Source organism: Aphanomyces astaci (genome assembly GCF_000520075.1).
Source record: "Aphanomyces astaci strain APO3 unplaced genomic scaffold supercont1.1, whole genome shotgun sequence".
In the NCBI taxonomy this organism is placed as follows: domain Eukaryota; phylum Oomycota; class Saprolegniomycetes; order Saprolegniales; family Verrucalvaceae; genus Aphanomyces; species Aphanomyces astaci.
Genome location: NW_009798264.1, coordinates 635,789 through 653,022, shown reverse-complemented (window position 1 = coordinate 653,022; position 17,234 = coordinate 635,789). Strand labels below are relative to the sequence as shown.

General features: G+C 48.2%; 6 protein-coding genes across 6 annotated transcripts in view; 4 read left to right on the top strand and 2 right to left on the bottom strand.

Moving 5' to 3' along the window:
* Positions 1-1,793: 1,793 nt before the first annotated feature.
* H257_00236 (hypothetical protein) lies at positions 1,794-3,515 on the top strand (the record flags this gene model as incomplete). Its single annotated transcript, XM_009822815.1, has 1 exon — positions 1,794-3,515. One exon carries the CDS (start codon positions 1,794-1,796, stop codon positions 3,513-3,515), a length of 1,722 nt encoding a protein of 573 aa, XP_009821117.1.
* An 846-nt stretch (positions 3,516-4,361) lies between these two features.
* H257_00235 (hypothetical protein) lies at positions 4,362-4,753 on the top strand (the record flags this gene model as incomplete). Its single annotated transcript, XM_009822814.1, has 2 exons — positions 4,362-4,509; positions 4,566-4,753. The coding sequence occupies 2 exons, from the start codon at positions 4,362-4,364 to the stop codon at positions 4,751-4,753; spliced, it is 336 nt and encodes a 111-aa protein (XP_009821116.1).
* A 3,652-nt stretch (positions 4,754-8,405) lies between these two features.
* H257_00234 (hypothetical protein) lies at positions 8,406-8,857 on the bottom strand (the record flags this gene model as incomplete). The annotated part of the gene is made up of 2 exons (XM_009822813.1): positions 8,406-8,664; positions 8,817-8,857. The coding sequence occupies 2 exons, from the start codon at positions 8,855-8,857 to the stop codon at positions 8,406-8,408; spliced, it is 300 nt and encodes a 99-aa protein (XP_009821115.1).
* Positions 8,858-9,492: 635 nt separating this feature from the next.
* Positions 9,493-11,619, top strand: H257_00233 (hypothetical protein; the record flags this gene model as incomplete). Its single annotated transcript, XM_009822812.1, has 3 exons — positions 9,493-9,864; positions 10,518-10,718; positions 11,563-11,619. 3 exons carry the CDS (start codon positions 9,493-9,495, stop codon positions 11,617-11,619), a joined length of 630 nt encoding a protein of 209 aa, XP_009821114.1.
* Positions 11,620-15,560: 3,941 nt separating this feature from the next.
* Positions 15,561-16,209, bottom strand: H257_00232 (hypothetical protein; the record flags this gene model as incomplete). Its single annotated transcript, XM_009822811.1, has 2 exons — positions 15,561-15,802; positions 16,203-16,209. 2 exons carry the CDS (start codon positions 16,207-16,209, stop codon positions 15,561-15,563), a joined length of 249 nt encoding a protein of 82 aa, XP_009821113.1.
* Positions 16,210-16,575: 366 nt separating this feature from the next.
* The window catches only part of H257_00231 (hypothetical protein), a gene marked incomplete at both ends in the record, with an annotated part of 2,258 nt that continues 1,599 nt past the window's right edge, over positions 16,576-17,234 (top strand). Inside the window, one exon of the mRNA XM_009822810.1 lies at positions 16,576-17,193. Within this exon, the coding sequence (XP_009821112.1) occupies positions 16,576-17,193 (618 nt within the window). The remainder of the gene's footprint in view (positions 17,194-17,234) is intronic.

Sequence of the window (17,234 nt, the reverse complement as noted above, 5' to 3'; positions counted from 1 at the left end):
CCTAGTTGAGTACCGCAGGACACACGCCGTAACTGTGATGGTCGCCACCACATGCTGCAGTTGCCAGTGGTGTTTACGCCAGTCGCTGGCGTTACGGAGTTCCTTGGCGTCGTTCTCGGTGCATATGTCCTGTAGTAGAGTTTATACAACAGTTTTGTACAATATGAGTTCCTCATCCAAATTGACTGTGAACGGTGATGGTAATGGACGTGAGTATATACTAGTAAAATGCATGTCCATATCACCTCCTTTAATGGTCATTGCACTCCATGTTCATTATCACTTGGGCTACGTGGATTCGATAAGCAACGTCGCATGCCCTTGCCGTGCTTCCCATCGCAAGCCCCACAGTTTTGACAGTGACCTACTCGTATAGGTTTTGAGTAAAATATCGAATAATTTGAATTTTATGTCCAAAAATGAAATTGTGGATAGTTTTTGAGTTATGTCGAATAAATCTATGAATATCATGCTCAAAACCTCAAATTGTATGGATGACTCACGTTTTTGTCACGTCGCAGGGTTGCTCTGAACTCACTTAGACACTTGAAGTGTCTCGTCGAGATTATCCCATCCCACCATCATTTCCTTAATGTTCTGTTTTACTCATCAAATTGTGTCCGTTCATCCCAAATACCACTGTATCCACAGCTGGTTGCCTCAGAATTACCACCAAACGACACACATTCAATGGGTTAGTCCGATTTTCCATATTTCCTTCGCGTTTTTCCGCTTGAGTCCGATTTTGGCAGGCAGGTTACCCATCGACGACTACCGAGGACACGTTACCCATCGACGACTACCGAGGACACAAATCGGTTGGACGATGCATTCGTCCTCACAATTACATACCACTGTATAACTACCGGTATGACAAATGACTGTACAGTACTGGTAATCCTCGCCATCCTTCCCATCTGTACAATTCTGTCAATAAAACAGTCCCACTGTTGTTTGACCCGAAATACTGTTTCAATGAGGTTATTAAGAAACTGTAAATGATCAGACCCCCTCACCTCTTACTAGATCGCTAGTGGTTAGCAATCGCTAACCACTGAGATACACTTAACCCCGGAGATTTAGTATCGTATGTCCTCACTGGGGGTAGGACGGAGTCCCAGGTTACAGGGCTACTGGCGAAATGGTGTATCCGGATGTATTAACTCCCTCATTGACAGTGAAACGGTTTTCGGATCACAACAACAGTGGAACAGTTTTTAATGAGGGGATTATACTTCCCATCTTGGCTATGTGCACGCGGGGGTAGGATGAAGTCCCGGGGTTACAGGGTTACGGGAAGACATTTTGCTTGACAGTGAACGGTTTTCAGTCTGGGCTGACAGTGAATGAACGTATCCAGATTTTCTGAACATTATCTCATAACGTTACTACTCTGGAGTATGTAGTATCTCGAAGTAGCTTCCATCTGTCGCATTTTTCTTCCTACACTCTTCCTACTACTACAGTAGGTAGTATTCCTTCAACAGCAACACACGATGGACCACCTTGATCGGTCCTGGCCTCTTGCAATTCCAAGCTTTTGAGACAGATATTTCTGGAGAATATCCCCGACATACTTCCGATAACGTTTAACCTTGCGATTTGCTACCCTTCTTGTTTGTGATTATTCGCTACATCGATAACGTTAACCTTACGGTTTTCTACCCTCCTCGTTTGTGATTATTCGCTACACGGCTGACTGTCTAACACGAATGATCTACCCTGTGACGTTCAAGGAATCGATCGATCCCTGGAGGCACAACAATCAATTCATTTTCAATTTCACGGCTGCCATGGCAAGCCACGGTAACAAGGAGCCGGCGGACTTGGAGGAACGCCTGTCGTACGTCCACTCGAACACGGCCAAAGACGATGATGGGTACGTCGAAGCGAAATCACCCAAGGACCTGGAAGACGGGGCGCTGGCTGAAGGGGGTGCGCTGAACTTGTTCTCCCGCGAAGCGTATGCCCTGTTCATACAGTACGGCGCCATCGGGATCATCTACAACATAATCCCCGCGCTCCGTTACCCCATCTTCAACGTCTACCTCAACTTGGAGGGTTACCAAACGTCATCGTACAGGGTGTTGATTGTGATTGGGTGGTCGTTCAAGGTCTTCTTTGGCCTGTTGTCGGATTGCGTCCCCATCTATGGCTATCGTCGCAAGTCGTGGATTTTGATCGGGTGGGCCATCACGATGGCCTGTCTGAGTGTGATGGCGTTTACGCCGTTCGGCGAGCCATTTTGCAACCGCGAAAAGACCAAGTATTGCGCTACGCCTTTGGAAGAGGTGCCAGAGCCCGAGCTGCAGTACTTCAACTTCTCCGCCCCCGACAACGGCACGCTGTTCATCCTTCTGTCCATGTTTATCGCGTTTGGGTACGTCTTGGCTGCGAGTGCGTCGGACGCAATGGTGGTCGAGTACGCCCAGCGTGAACCCGCTGCCATCCGCGGCCGCATCCAGACCGCTATCTACACCGTGCGAACGATTGCTGGCATCCTCTCTTACTGTGTGAGTGCGTTCGGGCTGAACGGCCCCAACTACGGCGGGTCATTTTCGTTTGCATTGTCGCCGAATGCTCCGTACGGCATTGCCTTGGTGCCGTGTGTTCTGGTGGTGCTCTCGACGATATTTGTTCTTGTGGAGAAGAAGTCTGAGCCTGTGTCCTTCTCCCTATGGTGGGGCAAGTTTTGGGAATCTCTCCAGAGTCGCGTGTTGTGGCAAGTTTGTTTGTTCCGATTCCTCAGCAACGTGTTCAATGGCGTCAAAACCACTGCGACGTTACCAATTCAGACGTACTGGGCGGGGGTCGAACCTCTCAACGATGCGCTCTCGGACGTCTTTGGTAATATGGTTTTTGCTTCTGTTTTGGTGATCGTGGGCAAATGGGGGCTTCACTGGAATTGGCGCTGGACCATCGCCGCTGGTACACTCGGAATGGTCGCCGTCGACGGCTTTGTCGTGTTTTTCACCATCTGGGACGTCGTGCGTAACCAGTGGTTCTTCAATGGAGTGGGGTTGGCCGAGGAATTTCCCCATGGTCTCCGCTTTATCGTGGCCACGTATGTGGCCGTGGAAATCGCCGACAAGGGCAACGAAGGCGCCACGTACGGCCTGATCACCACTGTGAGCAACCTCTCGGGCCCCTTTGCCAGCATCATTTACAAGTACGTCAACTCGTACTTCAAAGTAAGTCAGAATGATGTCAAGTCCGACACGCTCGAAGTGCGGTGGGATGTCACGTACGTGTACTTTGTTTCGTACGGGGCCAAGGCCGCGTCGTTGATTTGGCTGTTCTTGCTGCCTCCACAAAAGGCAGAAGTGAAGGCCCTGAAGGCGCGCGGTGGTAAGAGCAAAGTGGCAGGGTTCATTCTCGTGTCCGTGTTTTTCTTCTGCGTGTCGTTCGCCGTGTCCAGCAACATCATGTCCATCTTCCCCTCCACCAAGTGCTACCGCATCGCAGGGGGCAACGGAGTGTTGGACCCCAACACGGGCAAGTGCCCCCTCAAGTAGAGAAAGATGTCTTGCATTTTAAAGTAGCGTAAAATGTGCATTGCATATCTCGTGTTGTCCTGGCGGTTCCAATATTGATCCATGAATGAGGCGATCAACATCTAAGCTTTGTGTTACGGTATAAAGTAGTAATCACGTGGCTACGTACTGGTCGGGGGTCGAACCCATCATCAACAATTCGATGGCTAGCATCCTTGGGCACTTGTTTTACTGTATTTAACAAGTCACCCTAGATGCTAGACAGCGAGTCGTTACTCTGGAATTCTGGTTCATGGTGGCTTGATGGGAGCTGTAGTGAAATGAGCGGTGAGCAATCTCGTGGGCACCACCAACGTGATCCTCGTCGACGGGCGTGTCATCTTTCGAAGTCAAGTACTGCTTGAAGGCGACTCAGGGACGTCGTGCGCAACCAGGGGTACTGTACTGTAAAGGCATGGCTCTGGCCGACAACGTCCCCGCTGGCCACGTTTGTGGCGGTGGAAGTGGCGGCGCCTCGTACGGCCTGGCCTGATCACGATGAGCCCGTTTGACGGCATTGTCTACAAGGACGTCGCCTGGTTTTTCACGGTGTCCCAGAACGACCTAAAGAGCGACAGACACCACCGACGTACGGGGATGACGTCATGTCAGTGTACATTTCGTGTGCGCGTGCAAATTGGAGTCGTTGGAGTTGGTTGTTATTGCTGCATCCCCCAAAGGCAAACCCTATCTTCGACTGCCAGCACAAGCCGTGGATGTTGATCGGACGGGCCATCGCGACGAGCTGTCTGATTATCATGACGTTTCGTCGTTGGCGAGCTGTTCTTCAACCGCGAAAAGACCAAGTATTGTGGACGCCGCTGGAAAATGGTCCCGACGGCCGACCTCCAGCACTTCAACCTGGACGCCCCCCTCAACCAAAGCACGCTGTTCGTCGTGCTATTCTTGTTTTCTACGTTCGGGTACGTCATCACCGCCTGTGGGTCTGTTACACCAAGCGAGAACGCAGTCACCAGTACGCGAGGATGCCAGCGAGCGAGCGCATGACGTAGATGGCGGTCTGGATTCTAGATGCGGTCACGGATTCCAACAGGTACTCGCTGGGCGTACTCGACCACCATCACGTCCGACGCACTCGCAGCCAAGACGTACCCAAACGCCATAAACATGGACAGAAGGATGAACAGCGTGCCGATGTTGGGGCGGAAATGAAGTACACTGCAGCGAACCTCGTCCAACGGCGTACCACAATAACGTAGAGTTTCAATGAGACTTACTACCCCCATGACCTAAGCAATTTGGATACTCAAACACAAACGATACATGGACATGAGAGGTCTGAGGGTGACCCCCCCAGAGCCATTAACAGGGGTGGGTTTTAATAGACTGTGAATCAGGAGAATAACCATTCATTAATCAAAACCATGGCCCCAACCAGTCCACCGTCGTCCTCGGGCTATGCTTCCTACTTCTTTCACTCATTGGGAGAACACAAGCATGAGTGCAAACCGATTGGCCCGGGCCCCTTCCTCCACCTATCTCCCCACTCCAATTGGTCAATCCCATATTACTTGTCGCTGATTGGCTACGATCTAATTTCGATTATCTACGCGAATAATATTCTGATGGATTTATAGCTTGCTGTAAAGGCGATCCGTGTGCTTTTCAACGACACGGCCCCTAAGAGCCAATCGGTTAATTGATTTATATATAGCACATGGGATCAAGAACATAATACAGAATTCGTACGGTGAAACAGTAGGTTTTACAGTTTGTAGGCTTGCAAGGTGAGCTGCCTTACGAATTCCATATATCGATCTGAAATAGTTCAAATTTTATTGAATGAAGCTTCATCTTTGTATGGAATAATTTAAATTCCTCTAAACGCATCTTTTTGATGAATTCGAAAGGCAGCCTGGCTTACCAAATTTCTGTCCAATTATATGATGGAAAAGTGAAAATAACTGGCCAATAGGATCGTGTTATTCGCTTTGCTACATTGCTACCTGTAGGCTGCAGCTATTGGATTGTGAGCTACAGTACTACCGGTAGAATGCAATACCTTGCTCCTATCCGCACGCTTGAGCCTGGCGATGGTCATGCAGTATGACTTGGTCCTCGTCTTGTCGAAGCATAGGTAGTGGTGGTTCTTGGCGTAGTGGGCGCTCTGGTGGATGTGCTGGGCTCGGGTGCCGTCTGTTTTCGCTCCCGTCGTTATCCGGACGGGGACCTCTTGCGGAGGCCGAATTAACTGACTTATTTATGGAATTCGTATGTATTAATAGAGAGATTGCCTACGATTTCATATTTAACCATCAAAACACTCGTGTACAGTGATTGGATAATTCAATCACAAATCCGTGCCCATCACGAAACACTATTGAGGATAGTCCTTGGCAAGGCAGGCTGCATGATACGAGTGCAATTATACGTCGATGGAATAGTATCATAGTCATGTACTATGTTAGTAGTTTCGACATCAACGTTGACTGTAGTAAGCATCCATTCCGTCACCACGACCTTGCCCGTTGAAAGGCATCAGCTACCGTCGGACGACTCCAACGTGCCTCTGCATGGAGTAATGTAATGCCATACTTCGAAGTACATACTACATACTAGTACGTCAAGGTCCTCAAAGGTAAACATCCAACCACGTGATATTAACGACACTCCTGAAGTAGAATTTATGCAGTTGTGTGCACTTGAATTGGAGAAATGTAGATAGGCCACTGTCAACAACTTGACCCGTAAATAGTTCAATACTTGCTTCATAACAGAGATATACTTATTTCTCTTGTGTGCTTATGGCCCACATACTAGTAAGAATTTCCATAATGTCTTGATATTCGCAAACGCGTCCAGCTCGATTATCAACATACTAGTATCACTATAACTCTTCCATAACGATCGCTCCTTCCTACTACGTACACAACGCAGCACAACTTGCGCACTGCTAATGTGACATACCTAGTGCTATCAATGGCATTACCATTAGGAAGCCTCACACTCCCTTTTGGGATGTGACGTGTGCGATAGAGGAGGATTGGCAATTTGTGATTTTCTTGAGATCTCATTGGATATGAAAATCGTAGGACCAGCTCCCTACGATTTCGTCAATTCACAAATGAACTGCGAAATTTTATGTTTGCTACAAATTCGTATATAACTTGGAAAAAAAACGAGGTGGAGGATTTCGAAATGTGAAATGGCGAAATCGTAGGGGTGTGCGCCTACGATTGCATACAAAAGTCAAGTTCTGGCCTACGAATTCCGTAGAATGTAAATTGCAAACTGAGGTCTCTTACTACGCATTACTTTTTCTGGTCTATTTTAAGTCTAATCATTTCGTCCAATGAAAATGCGCCAACAATGCACATCTTTCAACCGCACGACGAATGGCGGCCTGCTGCACATAATGCAGACTAACGGCCTTACCGATCATGAGACCATGAGCCGACCTCTAAAAAGGCTCATAGGTCTTTCTGCAGCGCCATGCATAACACTTCCCCCTAAAGGGGGTGTCCGAGGGTCTTCTCGAGTTCAGTGGCCATTTGCTTCACTTCTTCTTGGTCTTCATGTTGGTGAACCCAGCGGCGGAAAACGATGGAGATGTCTCCATAGAGGGAGCGAACGGGCTTCCATGAGGCTTCGTCTTCATCGAGGCCAAACCAGTAGACGAGGGCTTGGTATTCGCGGTTTTCTACTCGGACGTCGCCGAGCTTGGCCACATGGAACCCTTCATTGCCAAAGGCAATATGGTCGGCTAGGTCTTCGGTCACATCGCGGCCGCCTTCGCAATACATCTTGGGTCGGCAGGCGTGGTGGAGGGACAACTCGTAAGGATGCACCAACTGCTGGGTCTCCATGACATAGTCAGTCTCGACTCGGACGATCTTGCTTGGGCCGCGCCAGTGCAGGGACAATTTGTTGCCTTGGCGGGAACTTGGCCAACGAGGACAACGTCGCCGATCACATACTTCTGCACCTGGACGGCCATGGACTTGGCTTGGCGGTCGCGGGCTTGGCGTCGCTTCTTGGCGCTTGTCACAGCCACTTCGCGGTGCAGCTGTTCCATCGCTTCATGCAGCTCGTCCATGTGCTTCTTGCGCGTGGAGTCCTGTTTTTAGAGAATTCAAAGTCCGCTCAAGTGATCGACAGCACGGTCGTAGATAAGTTGATCACACTTGACATTGAAGAAGTCAAGTCCTTTATGGAAGCATCCTAACTCAAATGCGGGAGCTTGTAATCGTTTGTACCCAATCTTTCAAGTGTCTTCTCAATCACCTTTTGCAAAGTAATAATGGTTTTCGAAAGTGTATCACAAGGCTGCTCATAAAATGAGCTTTCTACAGCATCAATAAGCTCCTCGACTGTTCGAGTACACTTTTGACTCTGAAGACTTTGAATACTGTTAAAATATCCTGAATCTAAAATTTTCATGTCAGGGCTGTTTGGTGGTTGGTTAATGGTGGCGATCCCTTGAACGCCTCGACTTTTGTGGTGACGCAATTGTGGGGGCTCACATTGTCTTGTTACAACATGATCGTTCCGGTCTGATCACGCCTTGGCATCTTTGCTTGGATTGCAGGTACGACCTTGTCAAAGATCATCGAGCGGTAAACGTCCGCCGTGACGCTTTGAGGGACGGTAAGCATAGTCCCCTTTGCTCTGTTCTTGCTGTTGCGCTGCGCAGGTAGGCGCTCCACGAAGGGCCATATACCGATCTTGCCGTGGAACATCGCCTTGTTGTGAAAGTCGTAGCGGGTTCAAGCCACCGCCGCCAAAACCATGACTTGGGTAATGAACCGCTTCGACTTGACCCGGCTGGTTGGGATGACCTCTTCCTTGTAAACATAGAACTGTTCACCTGCGTCAAAAAGAACCACTTTTCGTCGACATGAATGTACGAATTCATATGGGCGAAAACTTGGTTCCCATTTGGCGTAGGTTGGGGAAGTTCATGACATGCTTCATCCGTGCGTCCGTGTTGGCGTCGGTCAAGTGGGGTCGGACGTACCTTGATCTTGCTTGGAGTTGCTTCTCGTCCTTCATGCGCTGCACGATGGTGGTCTTGGGGGTACCACTGTGTGCTGCAAGCTCTCGTAGGGTCTGTCGAGCATACATGTCCACGCCTTGGACTGCCGCCTTGATTTTGTCGTGCGTGCGGGTCCTTTTTCGGCCGGAATTACCTTAACATGCAATCTCGTAAGACTTAATACTCGTGACAAATGGAAAATACTGGGAAAATATTAAATTAGAGAGGTTTACAGCGAATTTTGTAGCTGACGTCGGCGGTCCGACTACCTTGGCGTAGAGACTCACGAGCCCGCACCCACAAGCGTGTAATGGTTGACCAGTGACATTGGTAGGTTTGAGCGTACGAAGGCTCCACGTGGAAGTCGACCGTTTGAGCTGACTTGTAGCAGCGATTAATAGATGGCGACACGCTCCTCGTGTTGAAGGGTTCTTAGTCCTCGAGAGGAAGCGGCTGACGGTAGAGAGCTCGGTGGCGTAGCAGACGGCATCAATAGAGCCTTACGAATGTATCTTGTATTGACAACGACGGTCTAATTTGATAAATGAGCTCTCGGCGGGTATGTGTGGTTGGATTTTAGTTGCGACTTCGACTTTGACCAGCCATAATTTTTGAGTGAAAACGAATTGGAACGCTCAAAACAGAGCCAATCGATGCAGGGAGCTTGCGCCATTCAACCAATCAATCAGATGTACAGAATATGCAAATTTAGAAAAATCCCACCAATAAGAACACAAACCCAACTATCATTTGATACCAGAGTAGTACAGTAAGTTCTCGCTTAACTCCGCACAGCCAGCACAGGGTTGGAATGACACGTGCGGAGTTAGTGGAGTTACAATTTAGAATAAAAATACAAAAAAATTAATAACGTTACTGATAGTAATCAGGACGAAGTGGTGCTGTAGATACAACACTACTGTATCATCAAACATGCATTGGTGGTCAGAGTTCATTTCAGCGATGGTTCGTGGGGGAGGCGAACGCCTTACCGAAGTCGAGCGTTTGTCCGTACTCGATGAACTTGCTGGTACGCGCATACGGTCCGTGCGAGCCATAGCCCGTTCATACGCCGTGGACGAGTCTGCCATCCGGCAGCTCTGGAAGAAGCGAGCAACAGTACTGCAACGACCCGATGGTATCCTTGCAAACGTCTTGGCAACACGGTATCGTTTCAGGGAAGCGACGTACAAAGAACTCGAAGATCTGCTGTTAAAGTGGATAATACAAATGCTCCAACTAAAGCTACCTGTACCTCCATCGATCCTAAACGTCAAGGCCACGACCATTGCCAAGGAGATTGGCATCTCTTCCGATGACTTTGTGGTTCGCCGGGTTGGATGCAGTAGTTATGCCAACGGTACAACGTCAAGTCTATCACGCTTTACGGTGAAGCTGCTGACGTTGACCAAACCGATCCTGAACTCCTGGCAAAGCTTGACGCCTTGGCTGATGTCGTCGTTGGCTACAACAGCAGCTGCGTCTTCAATATGGACGAAACGGGCCTTTTCTTCTGCGTTCTACCTCGATACTCCTTTTTGGCCCCGGAAGAAGACATAGCATCGACGCGTGGGCGCAAGGTGCCAAAGGAGCGAGTGACTGTTATAGTGTGTTGCAACGCAGACGGGTCCATCAAAGTTCCTTGTGCCATTGTCGGTCGAGCCATGCGACCAGCTTGCATAGTTGGCAACGAGTGGCCAACGCCGTATCTTCAACAGCAACGGGCCTGGGTTGACAGAACGATCTGTCGTGAGTGGTTTGATTCGGTGTTTGTTCCGACCGTTCGTGCTGCCACATCAGACCGAGTACTACTTGTTGTGGACAATGCGCCCGGTCACTTCGAGGCCTTCGAAGAGGATGACGTCCGTGTCGTATTTTTACCTCCGAACTGTACCACGTGGCGTCAACCATGTGACCTTGGCATTATTGCCGCGTTGAAGAAGCGTTACAAATTTCTACTGCTGGGCGATGTCATTTCATTCTATGAGTTGGACGACGTCTTCAAGGATAGCGTTGAACGAGCTGCCAAGAACAAACTTCCAGGCTCTGCGGGTGTCAAATATGGTCGTCCGGCTCACGTGCTAGACGCAGCGAGCTACATTAAAGCTGCCTGGGAAAATGTGTCATCGTCAACGATTAAGAACGCGTTTGCGAAGGCGGATATCGGAGTCAACTTTTCGTCTAACATCGTAAGTAGTGATGACAACGTAGATGACGAAGTAGTCGAACTGGATGTGCTTGCGCAGAACCATGGACTCGAGACTAGTGATATGAATCGTTTTTTGCATTGTGATGACCGAAATTCCGATGAATACATCGCATCGATAATAGCCGAAATGATAATATAACTTTTTTCGTTCTTCGTTTTTTAATTTGTGTTCTCAGCAGGATGTTTTGAATCAAAACGTGAGTAATGCGGAGTTAGTGGCTGCGGATTTAACGTTAAGCGAGAACTTACTGTATTTTACAGTTCTATCCTGATTATTTACAGTTTTGACCACCCCACCAGGCGACTGTAAAATACAGGAAACTGTATAATTTTACCGCAAGACTGCAAATCGGCCAGATTTACAGTTGCGACTGTAAAATACAGTTTTCACGAATGAGCCAATAACACGTTATCAATGGATATTTTTGTCCAATCATCGGTGTCATGTAGTTAATAATCACTTTCCTTTGAGCAAATCGCGCTCGTGCCTCACACTTCACTAAACTCGTCGAGTGCATCGGCAGCACAACCAAAGCACAACCTTCGCTGAGCAGTAACACAAATTCTCAGGTGTGAATGACTGATTTTCCTTACTTCCATCAACCCGTTGCTTAGAACAGTCGTCATTCTCAACCGCATCGTGCATGGTGAGTCCATATACCTACAGTATAACGACCTTGACCAACTTAAGCGTGGGTGAGCTTTGCTCTCCATTCTGTAAATTGACTGTGAGACCGAAGTACAGCAGTCCCAACATAGTCAAGCATCTTCAGCCTGACTATCCAGGTGCAGGTTGGAATGGCGGTCTACTATTGACTATATAGGGCGGGAAGGTGGTCAAGGATATCACAAGTGAATTCCACATCATCACCGTCATCTAAGGCAAACTAATGCCTTCAGGTTCATTTCCGGATATGATCATTATGCGGATTTTTTACCGTTTTACCGCTGGGGGTGACGAAAATCAAGATATAGGAACTGTAAAACGGTATTTTACAGTCTTACCAGTGGGGTTGCCCTTAGTAGGCAAGTGGTGATGTTACTGAAGTCTAGACCTGTTCGCATGGACCGAGTACACTATAATACAGTGATGGAAGAAAGGTTAAGACACACCCCAATTTAGACTTTACTGGCGTCTTTGTGCGCTGTTCGGCTCTAAAAATAGCTCTGTCGCAGCGTCAACATCTGTTGACAAGATAACAGTACGAGCCGGTTGCTGTTTTGCCACATTGCGAGGTAGAGACGGTGGCTAAGCATTTCCAGTATGGAAGTCAGGATAGGACATTTCAGTTAACGTCCTCTAGAGGACGCAATAATGCTTATAATCACCATCGATTTGAACCACTTCCTCTAAACAGCTCTACACAACACCTCCCGTACGTCAAATGGGCCGTGGACCTCAGCTCAACGAGTTTCAGCGCGGTGAAATCGTCGTGTGGAAGGCCAACGGCGAAACAGTGATATTCATGTCCAAGAGCCTTGGCGTTTCCCGCACGGCCATTTCGAACTACCTCAAGGACCCTGACAACTATGGCAAGCGTTTTGGGCACGGAAGGAAGTCGAAATTGACGTTAAATGACACTCGGCACATTTTTAGGACCGCGAGTAAGCCAGGTGCATCGTCCAAATCGATTGTTCAAGATCTTCAATTGTCTGTGTCGTCTCGCTACGTACGCTACATGCTCCAAGCAAGCATTCAGTTCGAATACGTGAAGCGTAACGTCACCCCCAAGCTGACGGATGACCACATTCGCACTCGCCTTGCCCATGCCAAAAAGCACCTTGAATTCCCCCCCAACTGGTCGACCATTATATGGTCGGATGAGAAGAAATTTAACCTTGATGGCCCAGAAGGTATGCAGTCGTACTGGCGTGACATTCGCCACGAGAAGGAAACGTACTTCTCGCGCAAATTTGGAGGGAGAAGTGTGATGGTCTGGGGGGCGTTTTCGAGCGACGGGGCGAGCGAGCTTGCGTTCTTGGCAGGCAACCAAGACTCAGACAAGTACATCTGGACGCTTCAAGACTATCTCGTCCCCTTTGCTCACTGTCTCTACGGTGATGAAATCAACTTCATGCAAGATGGCGCGTCAATCCATCGGTCGAAGAAGACCATGGATTTTTTGAGAGGCGAAAATGTCGCCCTTTTTGACCATCCAGCCCTGTCTCCGGACCTCAACCCGATCGAAAACCTGTGGGGAATGCTTGTGCGCGGTGTCTACCATGGTGGCAAGCAATACCATAGCGTGGAAGACCTGACTGCCTCGATCAAGGTGGAGTGGGCAAAGCTGGACGTATGGCTCATGAAACGACTGGTCGAGTCGATGCCACGACGTTGCGTAGCTGTCGTAGAGGCCAATGGTGCAATGACACCATACTAGGGTGTGTTGCTGCAAGTTTAAGTCGAGTCGATGTCACGACGTTGCGTAGCTGTCGTAGAGGCGAATGGTGCAATGACACCATACTAGGGTGTGTTGCTGCAAGTTTAAGCCTTCAAAACTCTTTCTTTGTGAAATGTCCTATTCTGAATACCAGGTTTGACACTAAGAATTTTTATATAGCTGGAAGTCCTCGTCATTTCTGCCGCAAATGAGTATGCATATCCTCTTTAACCTGTTTGTTGGGACCAATTCCAAAATCACAGAGCCTCACTTCACTTCCTTCGGTATGAACGAAAGTAATTATCTTGTGTCTTAACCTTTCTTCCATCACTGTACAGTATGTCGCAACAGGGCGTGATAAATCTGCGCAGCGATTTTCGTGATTTCACGGCATCTGATTGGACACATTGGACAATTTTGAATTCGCAAGGTAAACTACCTTGTGAATTCCAAAAACAGACAGACACATGAAAATATAAATCAACAATATTGTCGATATGACGTGAATTTCCGGATTTCGCTCTGTTCTTCAAACCGATCCGAAACCTCGCCAACACTTTTGATTGGCTAATATGTATAACCAATCAACGCAAGCATAATCCTCTCCGTACAGTGACACATGAGCGCGATCGAGTCCGTAGTCGCCCGCCACGCCAGCTCAAACACAGTGATGCATTGCTTGTATGGCTACTTCTTGGGGATCAAGAAAAGCCGCTTGGTCGTGATCTATCACAAAGACGAGAAGACCATCGCCAACTGGGTTCAACGCTACAACGACACTGGAACCTACAGTCGGAAGAATGCACTCCAAACACGAACATTTAAGCAGTACCAGAAGGACTGGCTCATCGCGTACTACCAAGGGCAGCCATGTCGTTTCTGGACGAGGCCAAGGAGGAATTCCTTCGAAAGTTTCAGCAGTCCATCAGCATATCCCATGTTTGGACGATCATCCACGAGTACGGAATGACCTGGAAAGTGTTGGAGCGACGAGCAATCCAAATCAATCAGCAAGACATCTGCCGGTTCGTGGCAGAAGTTGACAGCATACATTGGAGCCAGCGCAACATTGTCTTCCTTGATGAAATCAGTTTCGATAATCGCGGCATACTAAGCAAACGTGGGTACTCGATGCGGGGTGAAAAGATTGTTTTCCGGGGCGAATTTAACCGCAAACCCCGTGTGTCACTGCTTTGTTTCATCGGAGCTGACGGTTTGCTGGACTACTATGACACTGAGGGAACCTTTGACCGAGCAACCTTTGTACGGTGCTGCACTTTGTTCGCTCATTCAGGCCTTGTTGCGATGCACCCTGGTGGCAACTCTGTGTGGATCCTGGACGGTGCCAAGATACATTGCCATGCCGAGATTGTGATGTACCTCCGAGAAATTGGCGTTGTGCCAATATTCCTTCCTGCCTATTGCCCGTTTTACAACCCCATTGAGTACTTTTTTGGATATCTCAAGAAGTCATTTCAGTGCAATTATGCAGAATGTCGAACTGTGCAATTATGCAGAATGTCGAACTGAGCAGAGCTTAATTTTGTTTGTGGTGCGAATCATGAGCAAAATGAAGTACCTTAACATGTCCAAGGTATTGGCACACTGCGGTTGGTTGAGTACCGGTCGCTTTGACCCATGCAAAGGCCTCCAACATGGTAAAGTTCGTCTGGGCGATGTTAGTATCGATACCAGTGATTTAGAAATCAAGTGTTTTGTCTTGTGACAATTACTCCTAGATCTACTACAGTTAAGATGCAGATGATTCAAACGAACAGTGCTGAAGAACTTTGATATTGCTTTATTCCATGTCATCCATGGTGTAGTCATGATCCATGTCGTCGATATTTTCAATATCGTTCAATTCAGTCATAACTACCTCATCGTGTGGTATTGGGGCTAGATCTGTTTCCATTGAAACAAGAACTTCCCTTTTGTTCGCTAGTCCCCGCTGAAATATTTTCAAACGATGCATGACAATATCAACAGCTCCAGCTAAATCGTCCAGCTCGGCGAGGGACGCATCCACAACGTCCAATGCTGATCGAATATGACGGTGAAACGATTCCATGCGAACTTGATGCCCCGATATCCTTGGTTTTAGCCGAGCAAGCACGTGTTGAGGCGGCATTTAGCTGGACTCGGGATTCTCAAGCCAAGAGCGGCGGTTTCACAACATAGGTGGCCCAAATCCGCCAGATAGGGTAGGCAGCCTCTCATGTGTCATCCCATTTGGTGTACAACTTGGCCATATACTCTTGAATAGTGGCTTCCGTTGGGGCACCAGATCGATCTTGGTTCCTTGGGGCGACGCAACTTGTTGTGAAGTCAACCAGTTGATCCTTTGTGGCGACTTCGTTCCCGTACTTGTAAATCAACAACGAGATGCGTGCGCTTCGTATCGAAACAAGCCACTCGTTCATTTTCGACTCATCCTCCAGCTACTTAGTGTGGCTCCCGTAACGCAACGCAAAGATACGTCCAAAGTGTGACTCGTTAATGTCGTCGTCCAATACGGCCCATGCGCCATCGTCGTTGCGTTCGGCAAGCCCAAGACACTTCGTTTTGAACTTCTTAAAGATCTTGGTTTGGATTTCGCTCCAAGTGGAACCCCCGAAGACGTACGGCGCTAACTTTACAGCGGATGTGTTTCGCTGGCCAACAGTATCCTTGATCAATGGATCTAGTACAATTTCGTTGAGACTGTTGGGGTTCCTGAGACTAGGGAGGGGGGCTTTGAGATGACCTCGTGCTCTTGAAGGGGCAATCGGTGAGAGTTGGTGGTGTTGTTGCCTGCATCCGTCTCAAATCCGCGAGTTGTGCTGTGAATGACAATCAAAATGAAACGTCGAGTGTTTTGTCTTGTTTGATTGGTTACTATTATATCCAATTATACGCATGAATTAATTTTAACCTATGGGAGAGATTTGGGCCCGGTTCGGCTGGCGAGATTCGATTGAGGGGGGTCCGGAAATTCGTACCGAATCTCCAATACAAACTTGAATATATATTTACTGTTAATTGAAACACTACATAATTTCAGAACATTTACTGTATGCAATTCGCAAGGTGGTTCACCTTACGCGGCATAAGTTGCCTATTTCACCTTGCTTTTTCTGGTTAATGAATGAATGGACATTCTATTACTACGTAGAACTTGTGAACCTATTACTACCTCTGTCCGTAAATTCTTGCAACAAGCGGAATATCTTGAAAATGAAGTGCATCAAAGTCGAATATTTTGAATCCAAGGATATGTACGGATAGAGGACGAACTGATGAACACCAATGAAACACTTTCGCACCAGAATTCATCCAATCAAATCAACTCCATTGGATTGGGTCAAGTACACTTTATCCAGTATAAGATGTGCATCGTTTTTGAGATTTCCTTACAAACTTATCCGGATATCCGTTATCCGTATGATTTGGCATAAAGTTGACACTTGATCGACGATGCGCGCCAAGAAGAAGGACCTCACCAAGAACGACCGGGAGGCAATTCTCCAGCAGCTCATGGCCCATTTGGTGGACAACAAGAAGTTGATCCGTGGTGCACTAAATAAGATTGCATTGGACTTTGGTGTACATCGTGGAACTGTGCAGCGAGTGTGGAAACGTGCCAACGTCGACCTCGACAACAAACTTCGACCATGTTCCGACGTGTCGTCCAGAAAAAAGGGCCACTCAGGTCGGAACCTCAAGCACGAGAACGTGGCGAATCGCCTGAAGGCTGTTCCTAAGGCCAGCCGCACCATGTTTCGGTCTATTGCTGCTGCACTCGGGATGCCGCGTAGAACCCTGCATGCATACTACCGCCGCGGCATCTTCGTCAAGTACAACAGCTCCGTGCGTCCATCTCTGACGGATGCCAACAAAGTCGTGCGGACGAGTTGGGCCATGGACCACATCCATGCACTGTCCCCGTCAGTGTACTTGTTTGACGACATGATGCAATGCGTCCACGTGGACGAAAAGTGGTTCTACGCCACCAGGGTCAAGCGATCCTACTACCTTGCACCTGGCGAAGAGCCACCCCATCGCACCTGCAAGTCCAAGAGATTCATTACCAAGGTGATGTTTTTGTCAGCTGTTGCTCGGCCACGCTGGGACGA